Consider the following 15,617-nt stretch of genomic DNA (forward strand, 5'->3'; position numbering starts at 1 on the left):
TATATTTAATCTTCTTCGTATATACTTACTTCCAATATACAAATAATTACATGGATTCATGTCGTTTTAGATCTAGGTACCTACATATTCGCTCTTTCCCATAGGGGTGAGCAGAGATTAACGAAAGCCTTTTGCTGTGATCCTTACACATAGGTATCTCCTGCTTCATCCGTGTAAAAATAGTATCGTCTATTTATGTTCAATTTCCTACCAAGAGTTATTCTGTAATTTGGATTTTTTATACGTGAGCATTTTTTGCAATTAGTAAAGATAGAGTCGATATTTAATAATATTTATTGATATTTAATATAATGCCAAAATTGTAGGTTGATCAATATATTGCAACATTATTATACAGCCAAATAATATTGATAACGTGCCGATGACAGTGACGACAATATCTCGCTCTAATTTTATTGGAATGAATGAGATGACATATAAACATTGAAAGCTGACAGTTGTATTTCATTTGATCGTATTCCCAGTTGCTAGCTACTTCGCACGTTCGCACTTTGTTATATCACGCGCCGGTACTTGTGTGAGTACAAACTTTAATTATTTACACCACAATACTTTTAATTCAAATTTGATTAATTTGTGCTAATGTCAAATTGTTCCCATTCATGACCACTTTCATTTGAATTGTTAATATTATTTAGAAATTCAATAGTTTGTGACATTGTTGATTGGGAGGTCTTATCGGTAAGTTGCTACCTGTTTCAATTAGATAATTATCAGGTAATGCATTGGTGCCCATATATGTGCGTCGATATAATTTCCTTTTTTATTTGTGACTATTTTCTCATATAACTTGGGTCTGTAGTGTTGCAATATCTGCTTGAAAGTTAAAACTTGATAAGCTTACGATTTTAAGTGGTTTCGGGTCGAAATTGATAACAAGTTACCTATATCTTAACTAACTAAGCTATATCTAGAGATAAAGTCGTCACACCGGTTCATGACTGTGCTACTTGTTAGACGTTTGTGCTAATTTCAGTATTTCTTTAGCAGAAAATGAAGAAAGTCGTGATTTTTGGTTCCACCGGCATGACCGGCCTGTGCGCCGTGGAGGCCGCAGTCAAAAAAGGTATGTTATATTTGAAGTATTCATAATTCCATTTTAACATTTTATGCAACCTCGCATGCCTGAGAGTTATTTAGAACAGTTCTTGAAAGTATGCAAAGGGCAGTGTGGTGTCCTAAAGGCCTAACTCGTCCCTCATATGGGAGGAGACCCTTGCCCAGCAGTGGGATATTAATGGGTTAAATTTATTTTGTTTATTTATTGGCATAATACGTAATGTATAATGGTCTAAAATCTTTTGTTTGAGTTATAATCACTAGTATAAACTAATAAGATTCTGATAAGAAACACAATTCTTAGTTATTTATTCATGATTGGTTTCTCTGGCATTTAAGAAATTATTATTGATTCAACATTAAGATACTGGAAGCAAATATTTATACAAAGTATTTGAACTCTTATCAAAAATTAACAGTGACTGGTGATAGCAAGTCATTAATTTTGAAAACTCATAGGTATTTTATAATTTAACTTAAACATTTTGTATATTTTTATATTTTGTTATTATTTATTTTTCTCTGGACTCTAATGTATGTATGTTTGTATGTACAAAGTTTTACATATTCATAAAGTATATCTTAAAACCTAAAGACAGTTTGTTGTCTACATTTCATTAGGAAACAAAAAAAAATACCTATGTTTAGTTAAATGACCAAGTAATAATGAAAATGCTTATAAAATAAATAGTAGATATTTTCCTACTTTTTCAATAAATATTCACTATTTTCCTGTCTCAATATTTATGAGTAAAAGGTGAAAAGGTTGCTAATGAATTATTTATTTTTACTAGTACATACTACTCATTTTATTAGAATATTTTATCCTTTGGTTTTATTTATGTTTTATAATAGAATAGGTAAAAATATTCCAAAATTAATAATGTTTTTATCTACATAAGTATCAGTTATCTTTGTAAACTTTTTGTTTATGGCTGTACTGGTAAAAAGGGAGTCATACATATCTTTGACCCCGGATTCTGAGTACATTTAGCGGAAGTTTATCTATTCAATAGCGTGAGTTATTATATGAGTTTTACGTTATTGAATACATAAACTACCTCTTAATGTACCTTAGAAACTGGGGGTTAGTGGTGTACAATTTATTGATCAGTTGATCACCCTATATTTGGGAATCAAAATTATGAGCTATTCAAAATCAGGCAAAGGATTTTATCATTTTGTAAAATAATTTAAAATAATTGGTTTACGGCCAAACCCGCGAAAAAGTGCGAGTTAGTAAATTTCTGAACGAGAAAAATCCAATCATAAAGATTTTTTGTAACAAACACTATTTTAAAAGTAGTTAACAAATAGGTTTGTGTAGTTATTAAAAATGAACAGTCTATTGTTATGTTCTGAATATAAATCATATGATAGTTCTATTGTATTACTTGCTACAGCATAACTGATTACAATTATAACTAGACGTCGTAGAAGTGGGGAGTTGGGGACTACTCAAGTTGTTACATAGACAGGGTTAAGCAATGTTGCCTGAGACATATTTTTAGATGGGTGACCTTTGTCATCTGATAGCACAATAGCCAAATAACCTCCATCCAAAACCGGCCGAAAAAGACTCTAATAAAAACAAATTATTTTTCAATAACTTTACTTACTTACTCCGTTGGCTCAACGACCCAAAATGTGTCTTGGCCCGAGAGAACGCCACTTTGCCCGATCTTTGGCCACTTCTTGCCAATAACTTTAATAAGACCAAAATTAATAAGTATGACTAATCTATGTAATTTTATAGCGTGTCATGTCTGCTCGGATGCCCTAAGTGACGGGAGGGGACCCGAATTGATCCGAATACAAGCGGAAATAATAGGCCAATGTCCCTCCCTCGTAACGGTCAAGTGCATACGCACAGGGCTTCGATACAAATGCTACTTATTATTATAAAGTATATACAAACATACAAAAATCAAGGCTTTTTCTCATTGGGGTACGCAGAGACCAAAGCACAGTGTGTTAAAAACCCGATTTTGTGTCGTAATTTTTTTTATTGAATTAATGTAAAGTATTAAAAAAATATATATAGATGGGCCTGGATATTAAACTCTTCCGTTACTGACTGACTGACTGATGGATAACGCACAGCCGCGACTACTGAGCGTAGAAAATTGAAATTTTGTATGAAGTTTCCTTAGGAAGTACAGAAGAGCACTAAAAAAGGATTTTCTAAAATTCCACTCGGACGGTGTCCAATTTCTAGTTATCACATATTAATAACATTCGAACTTGTCATTGTGTAGATAGCTTATCAACATCGATCAATAAAAGTTAATTTTTCGATCTGCTTTTAATGTGAAGTAATGGTGAATAGCAATAACTAATGGATAGAAGATCATAAAAAATAAAAATAAGCATGGGAAGGCACCTGGTAGTTAGACTCATGCTTATTATATTATAGCTGACCCGCGCAACTTCGCTTGCGTCACATAAGAGAGAATGGGTCATAATTTTCCCAGGTTTTGTAACATTTCTCGTTGCTACTCCGCTCCTATTGGTTGTAGCGTTATGATATATAACCTTAAGCCTTCCTTGATTCTGATTTTCCTGATATTATTCGTTTTATTATTTATTTAATTATTTATTTATTATTAATTCCTGAGATTAGCGCGTTCAAACAAACAAACTCTTCAGCTTTATAATATTAGTATAGATTATAATATTAGTATAGATTTTTGACCAATCTAGGGAATGTAATCTAACTAATACTGTATTCCGAAAACTTAGTAGAGCCTTGGCATACATGTACGATTTAGTCTGTGTGTTTACAAAATAAAGTAGCTGTATCAAACAGGCCATCGTCAGATGCATAGCAGGTCATTGATGTTTCAAATTCTGAATTTTGTATACCTCTGCCAGATGCGAACCTTGAATACTCGTATGTGTCTGTCTCTCTACTAAGTGGTACGAGAGATGCTGTTTTGAAAGCCTTTGCCGAGTAGTCATACTAAATTTACTAGATCCAGGATAGTATATAAGTAATTAGAAGAAGTCCTTAAATGTCGGATGAAGGAGAGTTTACAGTCTTACTAGATTTTTTTCTGGTATTTTGTAAGATGCATAAGAAGCTGGATTTTTACTTCGAAAACAAAAATTATGCGTAACTTGAAAAACTGTTGTTACTACAATGATTGTTAACTAACTGAAATGCAAGTGTTTTTTTCAAAACACCTGTATAATTCCTGACATACTAATAGGTAGTTGTAGAACTTAATGTATCTTATAAAAACAGCATTGACTTGTAAATTGCATGACAAGGCATTACACGTGATACAGTTCGAGCGATGTGCGAAAATGACTGGATTGATTTCGATGATGCTTGCAGTTTGGTAGCGTTAATCTTTCAAGGTCTTAGCCGCGGTTTCGCTTGCTAAATGTCTAAGTTATGGTTTCTTTAGCTTTTGTGTATCTTCAAATTAGATTAGATCTGAATTAAAACGTAGTAAGTATACTGCTTTCACATTTAATTTATATGGATGTATGGAGAGCTTTGGTCTCTGCCGATCCATATGCGAAATAGGCGTAAAATTATGTATGTACTAGCTGACCCGCACAACTTCGCTTGCGTCACATAAGATAGAATGGATCAAAATTTTCCCCATTTTTGTAACATTTTTTATTGCTACTCTGCTCCTATTGGTCGTAGCGTGATGATATATAGCTTATAACCTTACTCGATAAATGGACTATCTAACACTGAAAGTTTTTTGCAAATCAGACCAGTAGTTCCTGAGATCAGCGCGTTCAAACAAACAAACAAACAAACAAACAAACAATCAAACAAACAAACTCTTCAGCTTTATAATATTAGTATAGATTATTGTACAGTGATATGAGGTCAATTTGTTTAAAAGTATCAATGATCAAGCAAGATCCGCGGACGAATACAATTATAAATGCAACACCGCAATAGCTTGTGATTACTGTTATTGCAATCCGGTTTTCTACGCCTCTGCGCTATGTACTTACGTTGTTTACATAGGTATTTACTTTTGACCGTGACTTCGTTTATACGAAACGGATCGTCGTGATTCTCGGTGATATAAAATACCCATGTTGTCCTTTTACCAGGGGCCGAAACAGGTCAGTAAAGTCAGTAAAAGTCAGTATTTTTGGACCTGGTCAGTAAAAGTAAGTATTTTCGAAAATCGGTCAGTATTGTCAGTATTTTTCCAAATTCAATAGTTGTTTTTGGTTTTCTTTTGCTGTTGGCCAATCTTACATTCTCGATTTGCCCAGTGATGATATCAGAGGGCTGCTTTAGACGCTCTATATTATGTGGATGATATACGTATATATTGAAGCATCACATGACTTCAATAGAATAGCAAATTAAAATTTTCAATTTTTTGAAATCAGTATTTTTGAAATGAAAATTCTTAGCGGCGTTGCTTTTTTTAGAATGGGTAAAAACTTGTAAACTCGCGTCAGGACACGGGACCTGATCGAAAATTCGTAAGGCGGGAAGTTTCTTAGAGGTTTTGGTGTTCATTGGAGTTTATTGAAGTTTAGTAGAGCTTATTGGAGTATGTCATGCATATGTAACATATTTTGCATGAATGCGCATGACTCACTTGTAATACAATCTATCTTTCTATCGTATGGTTAGTGGTCAACCTAGTGTCAAAGTTGTTCAAACCGACTGAAAAGCCTTTGACATGGCTTATGACTCTTATCTTAATCGATAACATCCGGGACCGACTTTATACGTGCCCTCCGAAGCACGGAGACGCTCAGTTCAAATACCACTATGCGGTCACCCATCCATAAAATGACCGTGCCAACGGTTGCTTAACCCAGAGATCGTATACCGACCGGTGAGCACAACTGGCTATGAGCGCAACGTAATACAATAACAGTTACTAACAATAGAAAAAGCTTTTTAACGCAATAAAAAGGCGGTGCTGGTTGATTATGGGGATGGTGGAGACAAATAACCGAAAATAGCTTTTTAACCGACTTCAAAAAAGGATTTTTACTTCCTAATTCGACTGTATTTTTTTTATTTCACACCATTCACTCGAAAAACGGTTTAGAATTGGTCAGTATTTGGTCAGTATTTTTGAATTTTTGGTCAGTAAATTCAGTATTTTCGACCTTGGAACTTGTTTCGGCCCCTGTTTTACGAAAATACGGGGGAACTGATTTGGATAAAATTTGCTAGGGTGATAGACAGGCTAAGCTACAACGCGGTTGAAATCGAGGGCAAAAGTTGTTAATTTTATATATGCAATAATAATAAATATAACAAACAATAATTGCGTTAACCTTTGACAGATTTGAATTACCTCCGAGAATTTATAGTAGTAATAGTCAACCTTAATTACAAACTTGAATTACTATAATTACTAGATATCATGTCGGTGGCGTCTTTTAAAAAGGTCAGGTGCGTATTACTCGCAACCGGCGGTCCTGTATGACAAGATGTATGGATGTGAATGAGGCAAGGGAAGTTTGTAAGCATCATATAAAGTAGTGGTATCTGGACTTACTCCTATGGGAAAAAGGGTGATTTTATAAATTACTAGCTTTTACCCGCGACTTCGTCCGCCACCTGAATTATCCCATGGGAATGCGTCATTTTCCCGGGGTAAAAAGTAGCCTATGTCCTTTCTCAGGTATCAAAATATCTCCATACCAAATTTCATGCAAATTGGTTCAGTAGTTTAGGCGTGATTGAGTAACAGACAGACAGATAGAGTTACTTTCGCATTTATAATATTAGTATGGATTAGTATGGATGTAACTAGATATTTTCTTCCCCAGGTATCTCGGTGCGCGCTTTCGTCCGCGACCCGGCCAAACTGCCAGAAAACTTGAAGAACCAGGTGGAAATATTCCAAGGCAATGTTCTGGAACCTGACTCCGTAGCTGATGCAGTTGAAGGCATGGACGGCGTAGTCATTGCTTTAGGCACTAATAACGTCCTAGACCCTACGTCAGACATGTCTGAAGGCACTAAGAACATCATAGATGCAATGAGAGCTAAGAATGTGAAGGTAGTGTCAGCCTGTTTGTCTGCTTTCCTGTTCTATGAGCCGTCCAAGGTGCCTCCGAGGTTCGTGGACCTCAATGAGGATCATAAGAGGATGTACGAAGCGTTGAGTGAGAGCCCTCTGGATTATATACTCGTGTTCCCACCTCATATTGCAAGTAAGTGAAATGTTGTTTTTATTTTTGTTATAGTGTTGTGTAAATGTAGATATTTATTATTTGGTCCCACCCAAGTTTATATATCGCACTCCCGGTGCAACACTGTCACTTTTGTAAAAAAAAAACAAATCTATAGATATGTTATAAAGTCATTGTTGTGTGAAGTGTCAACGTTTTAAATGCTTCTCCTGAAAAACTACATTTTTGCATAAGTGACAGTATTGCACCGGGGATGCGATATAGGGCCTTTTTCGACCTAATTGCTAATTAAAAACTGTTTATTTTTACGTTTTACTATTAGTTATGTTTGTAAAGTTCATTATTTGGTGCCTGGAAATCTAAGGGAAAGACCTTTTCTCAGCTGTGGGATACATAAATAGGCTTTTTCAAAAGAAAATTGATTCAAAGATTCTAAAAACTCGTTTAAAGATTTTAGCAATTTAAGATACTTAACTATATTTTTTATGCTATTTCTTAATACTATCATTAATCAAAGAAAATACGTTTTTTTGTTGCATTGTTAACTAGTTGTACACGTATTATTATTTATTGTAACTATTACAAAAGAATATCTTACCTTTAAACGTTAGGTTTGAAATATTTAACATATTGTTGTAAAGATCATGGCCGTTCTGTTTACTTGAACCGTATTAAAAAGAAAATACGCAATAGTAATAATATGTGATTAATGTATCGATTTATCGTATGGTTATTAGTCAACCTAGTGTCAAAGTTGTTCAAGCTGCTCCAAGGCCTTTTATTTGACATAGCTTAACAATTGTTATTTTGTAAAGACGTCAACCGGGACCGGGACGTCACGTGCCCTTCGAAGCACGGGAAAACAGCTTGAATAGTACTATGCGGCCACTAATCTATAGGACTGCCTCCGTGGCGCAGTGGTTTAGGTCACCACGTTCGATCCACACGGGGCAAGTTTTTGTGCGATCCACAAATCCACATTCGCAAAAATATAATTGTGTCGCGTCTGGTTGTACTTTGTGTCTGTTGTTTGTATGTTTGTAAAAGTCCCCGCGACACAAGAAACATTCTTAGCGTGGGAGTTGACTTTTTAAAAATAAAACTTAATCTAGCTACGACTTACAATAATTAATTAAATATATTTTGCTTATTATAGTCCCAATGCTGGGGTCCAGATCCATAACGAAAGAGTTAGGCCTTGAGTCCACCACATAGGTCTAGTGCCAGTTGGGGACTTGAGTATATTATCGTAAAAAAATACATATTATTGCGCTTACCGCTTAGTAAGAACTAGAAATTAGTATTTCTGAGAAGGCATATGTTTTAAAAGCGATTGCTTTGCTTACACGCCACTTCCTACGTTTTGTAATAGGATTCCCGCATTCATGAGCAAATGGACATTCGATATTTTCGTTGAAGCTGCTGATTTTAAAACTCTTCGTGCAGTGCGTACGATAGTTTTATAGTTTGAATATTTGTTACTCCACGTAAAACAGCTGAACAAATTTGGATAATATTTTACATGCAGATAGTTTATATTCTACCTTAATTAGGATCGATGTCTGAGGTTAAGCCATGCTTGCCGAGGTTGTTCTGTGGGTGTGTGGACCATCTTATACATATGGAGTTCCAGCGTGTTTCGGAAGGCACGTTAAATTGTGGGTCCCGGCTGTAATTTTCGAAGATCTTTGACAGTCGTTAAAAGTAGGAGTTTGAAAGTCTGACAACCAGTCTTACCGAAGTTTATCGTGTTATCCCATGTAACTGGGTTGTGGAAGTCAGATAAGCAGTCGCTCCATATAAAACACTGTATTGAGACTGGAAGCCTACTCCAACATAATTTGGAAGAAAGACTAAACTGACTTTATAAAGTTAACATCCTTTTTAGTGATAATAAATCCATTTCAATAACTAACCTCCTTTTCCACAGATGAGCCGAGTCGAGAGATCCAAGTGGAAGTGAACGCGAAGAGTTCTCCAGGTCGCAGCATCTCCAAGTGGGACCTGGGAGCATTCCTGGTAGACTCTCTCAGTGAACCCAAGTACTATAAGGCAGTCATCGGCATCGCTAACAAGGCTTAGTTTAATTTATTAATACACGAACTAACAACTTTAATACTAGGAAAAAAATAATGAAAATTTGAAGTAGAAATTATCACTGTGTTGATCACAGAAGTGTTGTGTTCGATTACCGGGTCGAATAAGAAGATTTTTTTTTGTAAGGAATTTAGTAGTTTTGTAGAATACCCGGTTAATAATATAATTTAGGTCTTTTATTTCTCAGTTTCAGAATAGAGCCATGCTTGACTGTAGAAAAAATTTAATGTTGAAATGCAAATAATTATTCTAAGTAGTGAATTTTTAAGTTGTTAGTTCGTCAACGGCACAATAATAATAGGTACCTAGTTTAATATAATGTATGGAGAGTGTCACGTTGAAATAAATGTCGACTCACGACTACGTTTACAATTACAATGTGTCTAATGTCACACGGAAATAAACATACATACCTAACACAACTGTTACTTGTTAAGAATATGTTCATAAATGTTATACTCTATGCATTTAAACTTTATTAAAATAGTTTTATACTATCTAATGTTTATTTGAAACTCCCATACAACTTGTTCTGAAAGACTCATGTATATTTCTATTATAACTAATACCTCACTTAGGGTAAATAGTGCAAAACAAAAAAAAATATTTTTGTTGCTAATAAATTTTTTAATCGTTTTTACTCTTTTTTTTATACTCTGGTGTCAATCATATTTACAAAGAATGGTATCTTCTGTTCAATGAGCGCGTAATTTAATATGAAATTATTATTCATCTTGTTTTCGATAGCTAGTCTGTTACCCAGTCGTGTGAGGAGGGAACTTCTTATCTCTGGGACGGTGGTAGCCCTGCTCGGTTGAGACGACGCAGACGTCGACGCTAGAGTCGTCAAACTGCTGGGGTAATAGTCCGAGCCAGTGACAGAACTGGCGGGGCTCCAGGGAAACTTGGCCTTCACCGCCCCCGGGTTGATATACATCCCAGCACTGGTGAACGTCTGCACAGACCACGACCTCAACGTCTGAGACCTACTGACCTGCGAGTTCCGTGCCTCCAGTTTCACGTACCTGTTAACTGGCGTCGGGCTCACAGTGATGGTCGTCTTACTGGGCACGTGGCACAGCTCCGCGCTCGTGTCGCCCCACGTGCTGGACGACTTCGGCAGCACGGTGGCTGATGTCTGACGAGAAGTGAACGTGGAGCACAGAGACAGCAGGGAGTTGGTGGCGGTGGTGTGACCGCCGGACTGCGTCGACACGTAGTCGGACTCGCTGTCCGTGCACCACGGCGTGCTGATCATACTGAGGGTGTTGAACGTCATGGACGACAGGTGCGAGTCGTCCGACAGCAGGCGGCGGATCGCCGGCATGGAGGAGCCGCTCCTCAGCTGCGAGCCCGGCGGCGCCTCCATCCTGTCCTCGCTGACGGAGCGCGGCACAGGTATCGGGCAGGTTCTCCGCTGCGCGAGCGACGCGCCGTTAACACAGCTCCATTGGTCAGGCGGTATGCAGCTTGCACATCGCTGCGATGGGGTAGCAGTCGTTGGCCACATCGAACAGCCACCGATATTCCTGCAGGGAGCTCACGAACGTCAGGATGTACTGAATGGGGTCCATATTTCTGCGGATGAGCTCTGCTCACCCAGTTATCAGCACGATGCTAGCATAATTATACAAACGATTAAACTGGTTGTTTTGATATGATTTATTATTTTGTACAATTTTGCGAGTAATTTTTATTTCATTTCTTTTTACTATCTGTGCCGATTTGACAGCGCGTGACGTGCTACTTCAAATTATGAATAATTGTCTATCGCAAAGAGTATTCAATCCTGAAACCTAGTTATCCTACCTCTTTGATGTAGCCATTCTATGATCATCACGATACGCCATAGATTTGTATCTGGTATCAAATCAAATGCAAACAAGCTTTTAGCGATAAAGAAGAAGCAAAACAATTAAACAAATGCTTTAGGGATGCTTATAATATAATTTATTTACAATTTACAACAATCTCAAGTCTTTATTACAAAACTTACTTACTATTACTACAAATATTTACATGAACTGAAGCATTTAGACTCTAAACTGTAACCAAAACTCCGTTAACCTCCACCAATGGTAGTGGTATACGACTGCTAACAACGAGGTCCCAGATTCGATTCCGTGAGGAAAAGCGAATTTATATCATACACCTCTGATTTCACGTTTGGGTATAAAAGACGCTATTTAATGTACCTTAAGTACAATCTCGGACACCTACAAGAAATCGAAATCGCCGCATTTACCCTTACGCCATCACTCGTTCAGCGCTCTCCTTCCGCCGGTGCTTATCCTCAAGTAGTTCCACGTCCAACATCATCTTGCCCAGCTCGCCGGTCCTGAAGGCCTTGATCATCGTCCTCGCCACCTCCAGGAGGTCGGGCACGTCGCGTATCGTGTTATCGTAGTTACGCACTTTGCGGATACGGTTGAATTTTATTGCGCCGGCTATTAGTACCTGAAATATAATTGCTCTGTGTGTGAATCGAACCCACGACCTCCCGACGCAGTGGTATCGGCGTGGCGACCTAAACCACTGCGCCTGGGAGGCAGTCAAATGTCAGTCAGTCAGTCAGTCAGCTGGAATATAAATTTGGCCAATAGGCTCGCCCTCTATCACAAGCGACTAACGCTGTTATCCAACGGCGAAGTGTATTTTATACACCTTCGAGTAAAATTTGTGTATTGTGTATATTGGTGCCACTTAATTGAATGAATCTGACAATTATCAACACTGAAACTCTTTCACTCTCACAATCGTTCGAATCAATTTTGATAAAATGTTGCATGGGTGTAGTTGAAGACCTGAGATGAAATATAAGCTACTTTTAAAATTAAATTAAAATAATAAATAAGAATAATGGGTCATTAATATTATCAAATGGTGACAGTCATAAGTAGTGGCGGTTTTACAAACGTAAAAATAGGTGGAAGACCAGAAGGGTTATTGAAGAACAAATGATTAAGGTTCTTTGATAAAAAGTAGCTTTTCCTTGCCGGGCGGAAGCGGGTCCAAATATGATTTCAGTGGTGTCTATGTAGTTACTTAAGTACCTCCCATATATGTGGGTACTTGCGTGTTGCAAGTTTATTTCTGAAGTCAAGAAATATGCTAAATATAAGTACGTCAGCAAAACGTGCACTCAAATTGTGACTAAGTAATAAATATAGCGACACGTGTACAAGGTGTCGATATTTATTCAAATAATTGTTTTTGTAAGCATTTCGTCAACAAATTAGGCAAATGAATGGGCGTATTAATTCGGGTTGTTCGAGACTTATGACCTTTCAAGGTATTTATACGTAGCCGTAGGTATATGAGTGCAGTGGACTGATAGTTAGAAACAAAATTTCACGTGTATTCAATACCTACATAAAATAGATCTAAGCTAAATTTCTCAAGTTTTTATCATGTTACGCCATAACAATATTTAGTCATGCACTCGTCTAAGCTAATATTATTCTATTAGCCTATGTCAGTGTCCCACTGCTGGGTAAAGACCAGACCCTTTGGTAGCTTGCTTTCTTCGGCCACCTTTCAAGGAACACGTACCGTCCCGAGCGTACCATCATCTAGGTTCGGGCCTTTCCTGTCGTCACTGATCATCTTGCGGCAACCTATTGTGTAACACTAACCCATCTGGGTGCGAATTCGGTAAACGTATCCACTACTTTATCCTGAGCCTTATTCTTCACATCGATTATGCATCTTTCGGAGACTGCGTGTTGCATAGTGATTTTAAATACGTAATAGAGATTTAAATATATGCTAACGTCAGTCAAATTCATGATTTTCAAAAGACATGTTGTGCCAACGACACGTAACGTTCAATAAAAACAAAAAAAGATGAAAAGAGACTTAAATAGTAACCACTCACTCACCCTATTAATATCATCGCAAGGTTCAGTCAAGCCCATGTAGTCCACATAGGAGAACTTGCCATGTTTGTTGAGCCAGTACAGCAGGTAGTCTGCGATGGCTTCCTCGCCCACCAGGTGGTCCTGCAGGGAGGCACACAGCGCCAGCTTCAGGCCCATCTCTACGTCTGTTACTGACGGCTCTAGGATACCTGGTGGGGTAAACAAAATTGAGCATAACTTTAGACGTTCAGCCGATGATAGTTACAGTTATGTAGCCTAAGGGAAGGTTCATATGTGTCGGAACATACGTCGCGTATTATCGATCGCGCAACGCCAGAACTAACAAATGTATAGAAAAACACACGACCGTTCACACTCAACCGTTGATGCGCCAGCGCGATGCCCATAGATACAAATTAAATTATGCCCGACGCATCTTCCGTCAGATATGAACCTTCCCTAAATCCGAAAATTGTATAGATCAGAGGTCGTCACTCTTTTGTGGTGAAGGGGGTGAGTATGGGCGACCATATTATGGAAATCGAAAATGTTATTCAGATGGCCTCTGTGGTATTTAAACAGCGCGAGAACATTAGAGAGAGAACGTAAACTTAGCCTGATTACAGGATGTTTCCCCATGAACTTCATTTATTAATTTGAGTACTAATGTAGTGCAATCTCTGAGCCCTGTACCTCCCTAAGCTCATGCAATATCATACACACATTATAATGCGACGAGGTCTTGAACGCAATTAAAAACATTAAATTTGATGCAATTCAATCGAAATGTTGGGTATACCAATAAGCCATCCTAACCTTTAACTCATAATCGAGCTTAAAACCCGTAGTTTGAATGTACCATAGTTTTCCGGGACTGCTGCCACATCGTCCCCCTAACAGCGGGACTCTTAACTGACTTATCACACAGAAATTGTAGCATACATACATACATAAAATTACGTCATCTTCCCTTAGGCGTAGGTAGAGACCAGAGAACACCACTTGGTACAATCCTTACAAACTACATTTGCTTCATTCACATCCATACATCTTGTCTCACAAGCATACTAACCAGGTGTATCCAACATAAATATAACAGGATCATTATTGATCCTGATCTTCATCATCACACTCCGAGTGATGCCGGCCACTGCTCCCGTCGGTAATGCATGCTTTATACTCATGTTGTTTGAACGCAGCATGTTGATCAGTGAGGACTTGCCAACGTTTGGTACACCCATGATCATTACGTTGTAGTCGTGTTCTTCACTGCGGTTGTACCTAGTGAAAAAGAAATAAAACAAAAACATTTATATAACATAACTCTTTAAGAAGACTCTATGATATCTGGTTGGATATTGTTTACATATTAAATAAATTTTAATAGTTACTGTATTTTTCGTTCATTTATTCAAGGCTGGATATCTGAAACTTATCCATGATGTGTGAGTAAGTATATTCTGTTTGATTAAAATGATAATTAAAAGAAACTGACGGCTGAAACTTTATGAATGAATGGAAAAATAAAAATATTTTTTCCAATACCATATGGAATCATAATATTATGGAAAGAGCCATATTTTTTTAGTATAAAAACAAACTGAATGAGATCAGATGCCAATGTCAATTAGCTCATAATTATATTTGGCATTATGCCATATTCACATAAACTAATGATGATCTAATATATTTACCTGTTGGAGTCTTTGATCAAGTCCACCATGAGAGGCTTCAGTGTTTTCAAACCTCGACATTGTTGGTCTTTGCTATTTGTAAACACGACATTTTGTATCTTCTGTTCGTCTTTCAATTGATCTTTTATCCTAGTTATTAGCGACGGTACCGTCAAGTCTTTCTTATTTAACACTAGTATATGAGGCTTAGCACCTATTAATGTTGATGTGAATATAGGATTTCGCCCCGTAAATGGTATTCGAGCGTCGTGAACTTCGATCACACAATCAACGCTCTTCAATTTCCTTTGCATTTGCTTAAGACCCTTGTTCATGTGACCAGGGAACCAGCGGAGAAGGTCTTTGGTTATATACGGACATTTCTTCCGGAAATTATACGCCGCAGCGTCGAATTTAGTAGCCATTTCTAGGTTTAGTATTTGTTTTGATGTTGAGGTTATGTTGTGTTACGATACCATGAAAACTTAAACTTAAGCTTATGGATAACTAAGAGAGATGAAAATATGTTGCTCAATGTATTTAAACCGTAACTTTAATTATTTTAACACCCATATATGCAATAATAACACAACACAGTAGAAAACAAACACAACAGATGATATATGTCAACGTGAGAATGACAGTGACATTTAAAATTTCTGTTTAGAAATTGCATTTTAGAAAAGACTTTTAATTGTCCCGAGTTTTTTTGCCGAGATTAAACAGCAACCTACTTTTCTAAAACAAAAAGACTCAATAT

The 15,617-nt window shown here is 37.1% G+C and overlaps 3 protein-coding genes across 6 annotated transcripts; 1 reads left to right on the forward strand and 2 right to left on the reverse strand.

Annotated features, from left to right (window-relative positions):
- The first annotated feature begins 459 nt into the window (after positions 1 to 459).
- LOC142980905 (flavin reductase (NADPH)) lies at positions 460 to 9,960 on the forward strand. 4 transcript variants are annotated; one of them, XM_076126499.1, is made up of 4 exons: positions 460 to 538; positions 1,012 to 1,087; positions 6,862 to 7,248; positions 9,158 to 9,960. In XM_076126499.1, exons 2-4 carry the CDS (start codon positions 1,015 to 1,017, stop codon positions 9,307 to 9,309), a joined length of 612 nt encoding a protein of 203 aa, XP_075982614.1. In that variant the 5' UTR covers positions 460 to 538; positions 1,012 to 1,014; the 3' UTR covers positions 9,310 to 9,960. The 4 variants fall into 4 exon arrangements, with proteins under 4 accessions (XP_075982614.1, XP_075982615.1, XP_075982616.1 ...); XM_076126500.1 differs by having other exon boundaries at positions 464 to 538; positions 1,009 to 1,087; XM_076126501.1 differs by lacking the exon at positions 460 to 538 and adding an exon at positions 547 to 702 and having other exon boundaries at positions 1,009 to 1,087.
- On the reverse strand, positions 9,946 to 10,653 carry LOC142980904 (uncharacterized). The gene has a single exon (XM_076126498.1). It carries the CDS (start codon positions 10,649 to 10,651, stop codon positions 9,974 to 9,976), a length of 678 nt encoding a protein of 225 aa, XP_075982613.1. The 5' UTR covers positions 10,652 to 10,653; the 3' UTR covers positions 9,946 to 9,973.
- Positions 10,654 to 11,215: 562 nt separating this feature from the next.
- Positions 11,216 to 15,474, reverse strand: LOC142980903 (mitochondrial GTPase 1). The gene is made up of 4 exons (XM_076126497.1): positions 14,879 to 15,474; positions 14,257 to 14,465; positions 13,206 to 13,393; positions 11,216 to 11,781 (listed from the first exon to the last, which is right to left on the reverse strand). Exons 1-4 carry the CDS (start codon positions 15,280 to 15,282, stop codon positions 11,572 to 11,574), a joined length of 1,011 nt encoding a protein of 336 aa, XP_075982612.1. The 5' UTR covers positions 15,283 to 15,474; the 3' UTR covers positions 11,216 to 11,571.
- Positions 15,475 to 15,617: the final 143 nt, after the last annotated feature.

This window comes from Anticarsia gemmatalis, chromosome 19, assembly GCF_050436995.1.
Source record: "Anticarsia gemmatalis isolate Benzon Research Colony breed Stoneville strain chromosome 19, ilAntGemm2 primary, whole genome shotgun sequence".
Taxonomy (NCBI): Eukaryota; Metazoa; Arthropoda; class Insecta; order Lepidoptera; family Erebidae; genus Anticarsia; species Anticarsia gemmatalis.

Coding starts and splice junctions, on each gene's coding strand:
- LOC142980905 (XM_076126499.1), top strand. CDS start 1,015: ATGAAGAAAGTCGTGATTTTTGGTTCCACCGGCATGACCGGCCTGTGC. Junction 1,088..6,861: donor GGAGGCCGCAGTCAAAAAAG/GTATGTTATATT, acceptor TTTCTTCCCCAG/GTATCTCGGTGCGCGCTTTC. Junction 7,249..9,157: donor GTTCCCACCTCATATTGCAA/GTAAGTGAAATG, acceptor CCTTTTCCACAG/ATGAGCCGAGTCGAGAGATC.
- LOC142980904 (XM_076126498.1), bottom strand. CDS start 10,651: ATGCCGGCGATCCGCCGCCTGCTGTCGGACGACTCGCACCTGTCGTCC.
- LOC142980903 (XM_076126497.1), bottom strand. CDS start 15,282: ATGGCTACTAAATTCGACGCTGCGGCGTATAATTTCCGGAAGAAATGT. Junction 14,466..14,878: donor TTGATCAAAGACTCCAACAG/GTAAATATATTA, acceptor CTTTTTCACTAG/GTACAACCGCAGTGAAGAAC. Junction 11,782..13,205: donor CTTGCGATGATATTAATAGG/GTGAGTGAGTGG, acceptor ATTATATTTCAG/GTACTAATAGCCGGCGCAAT.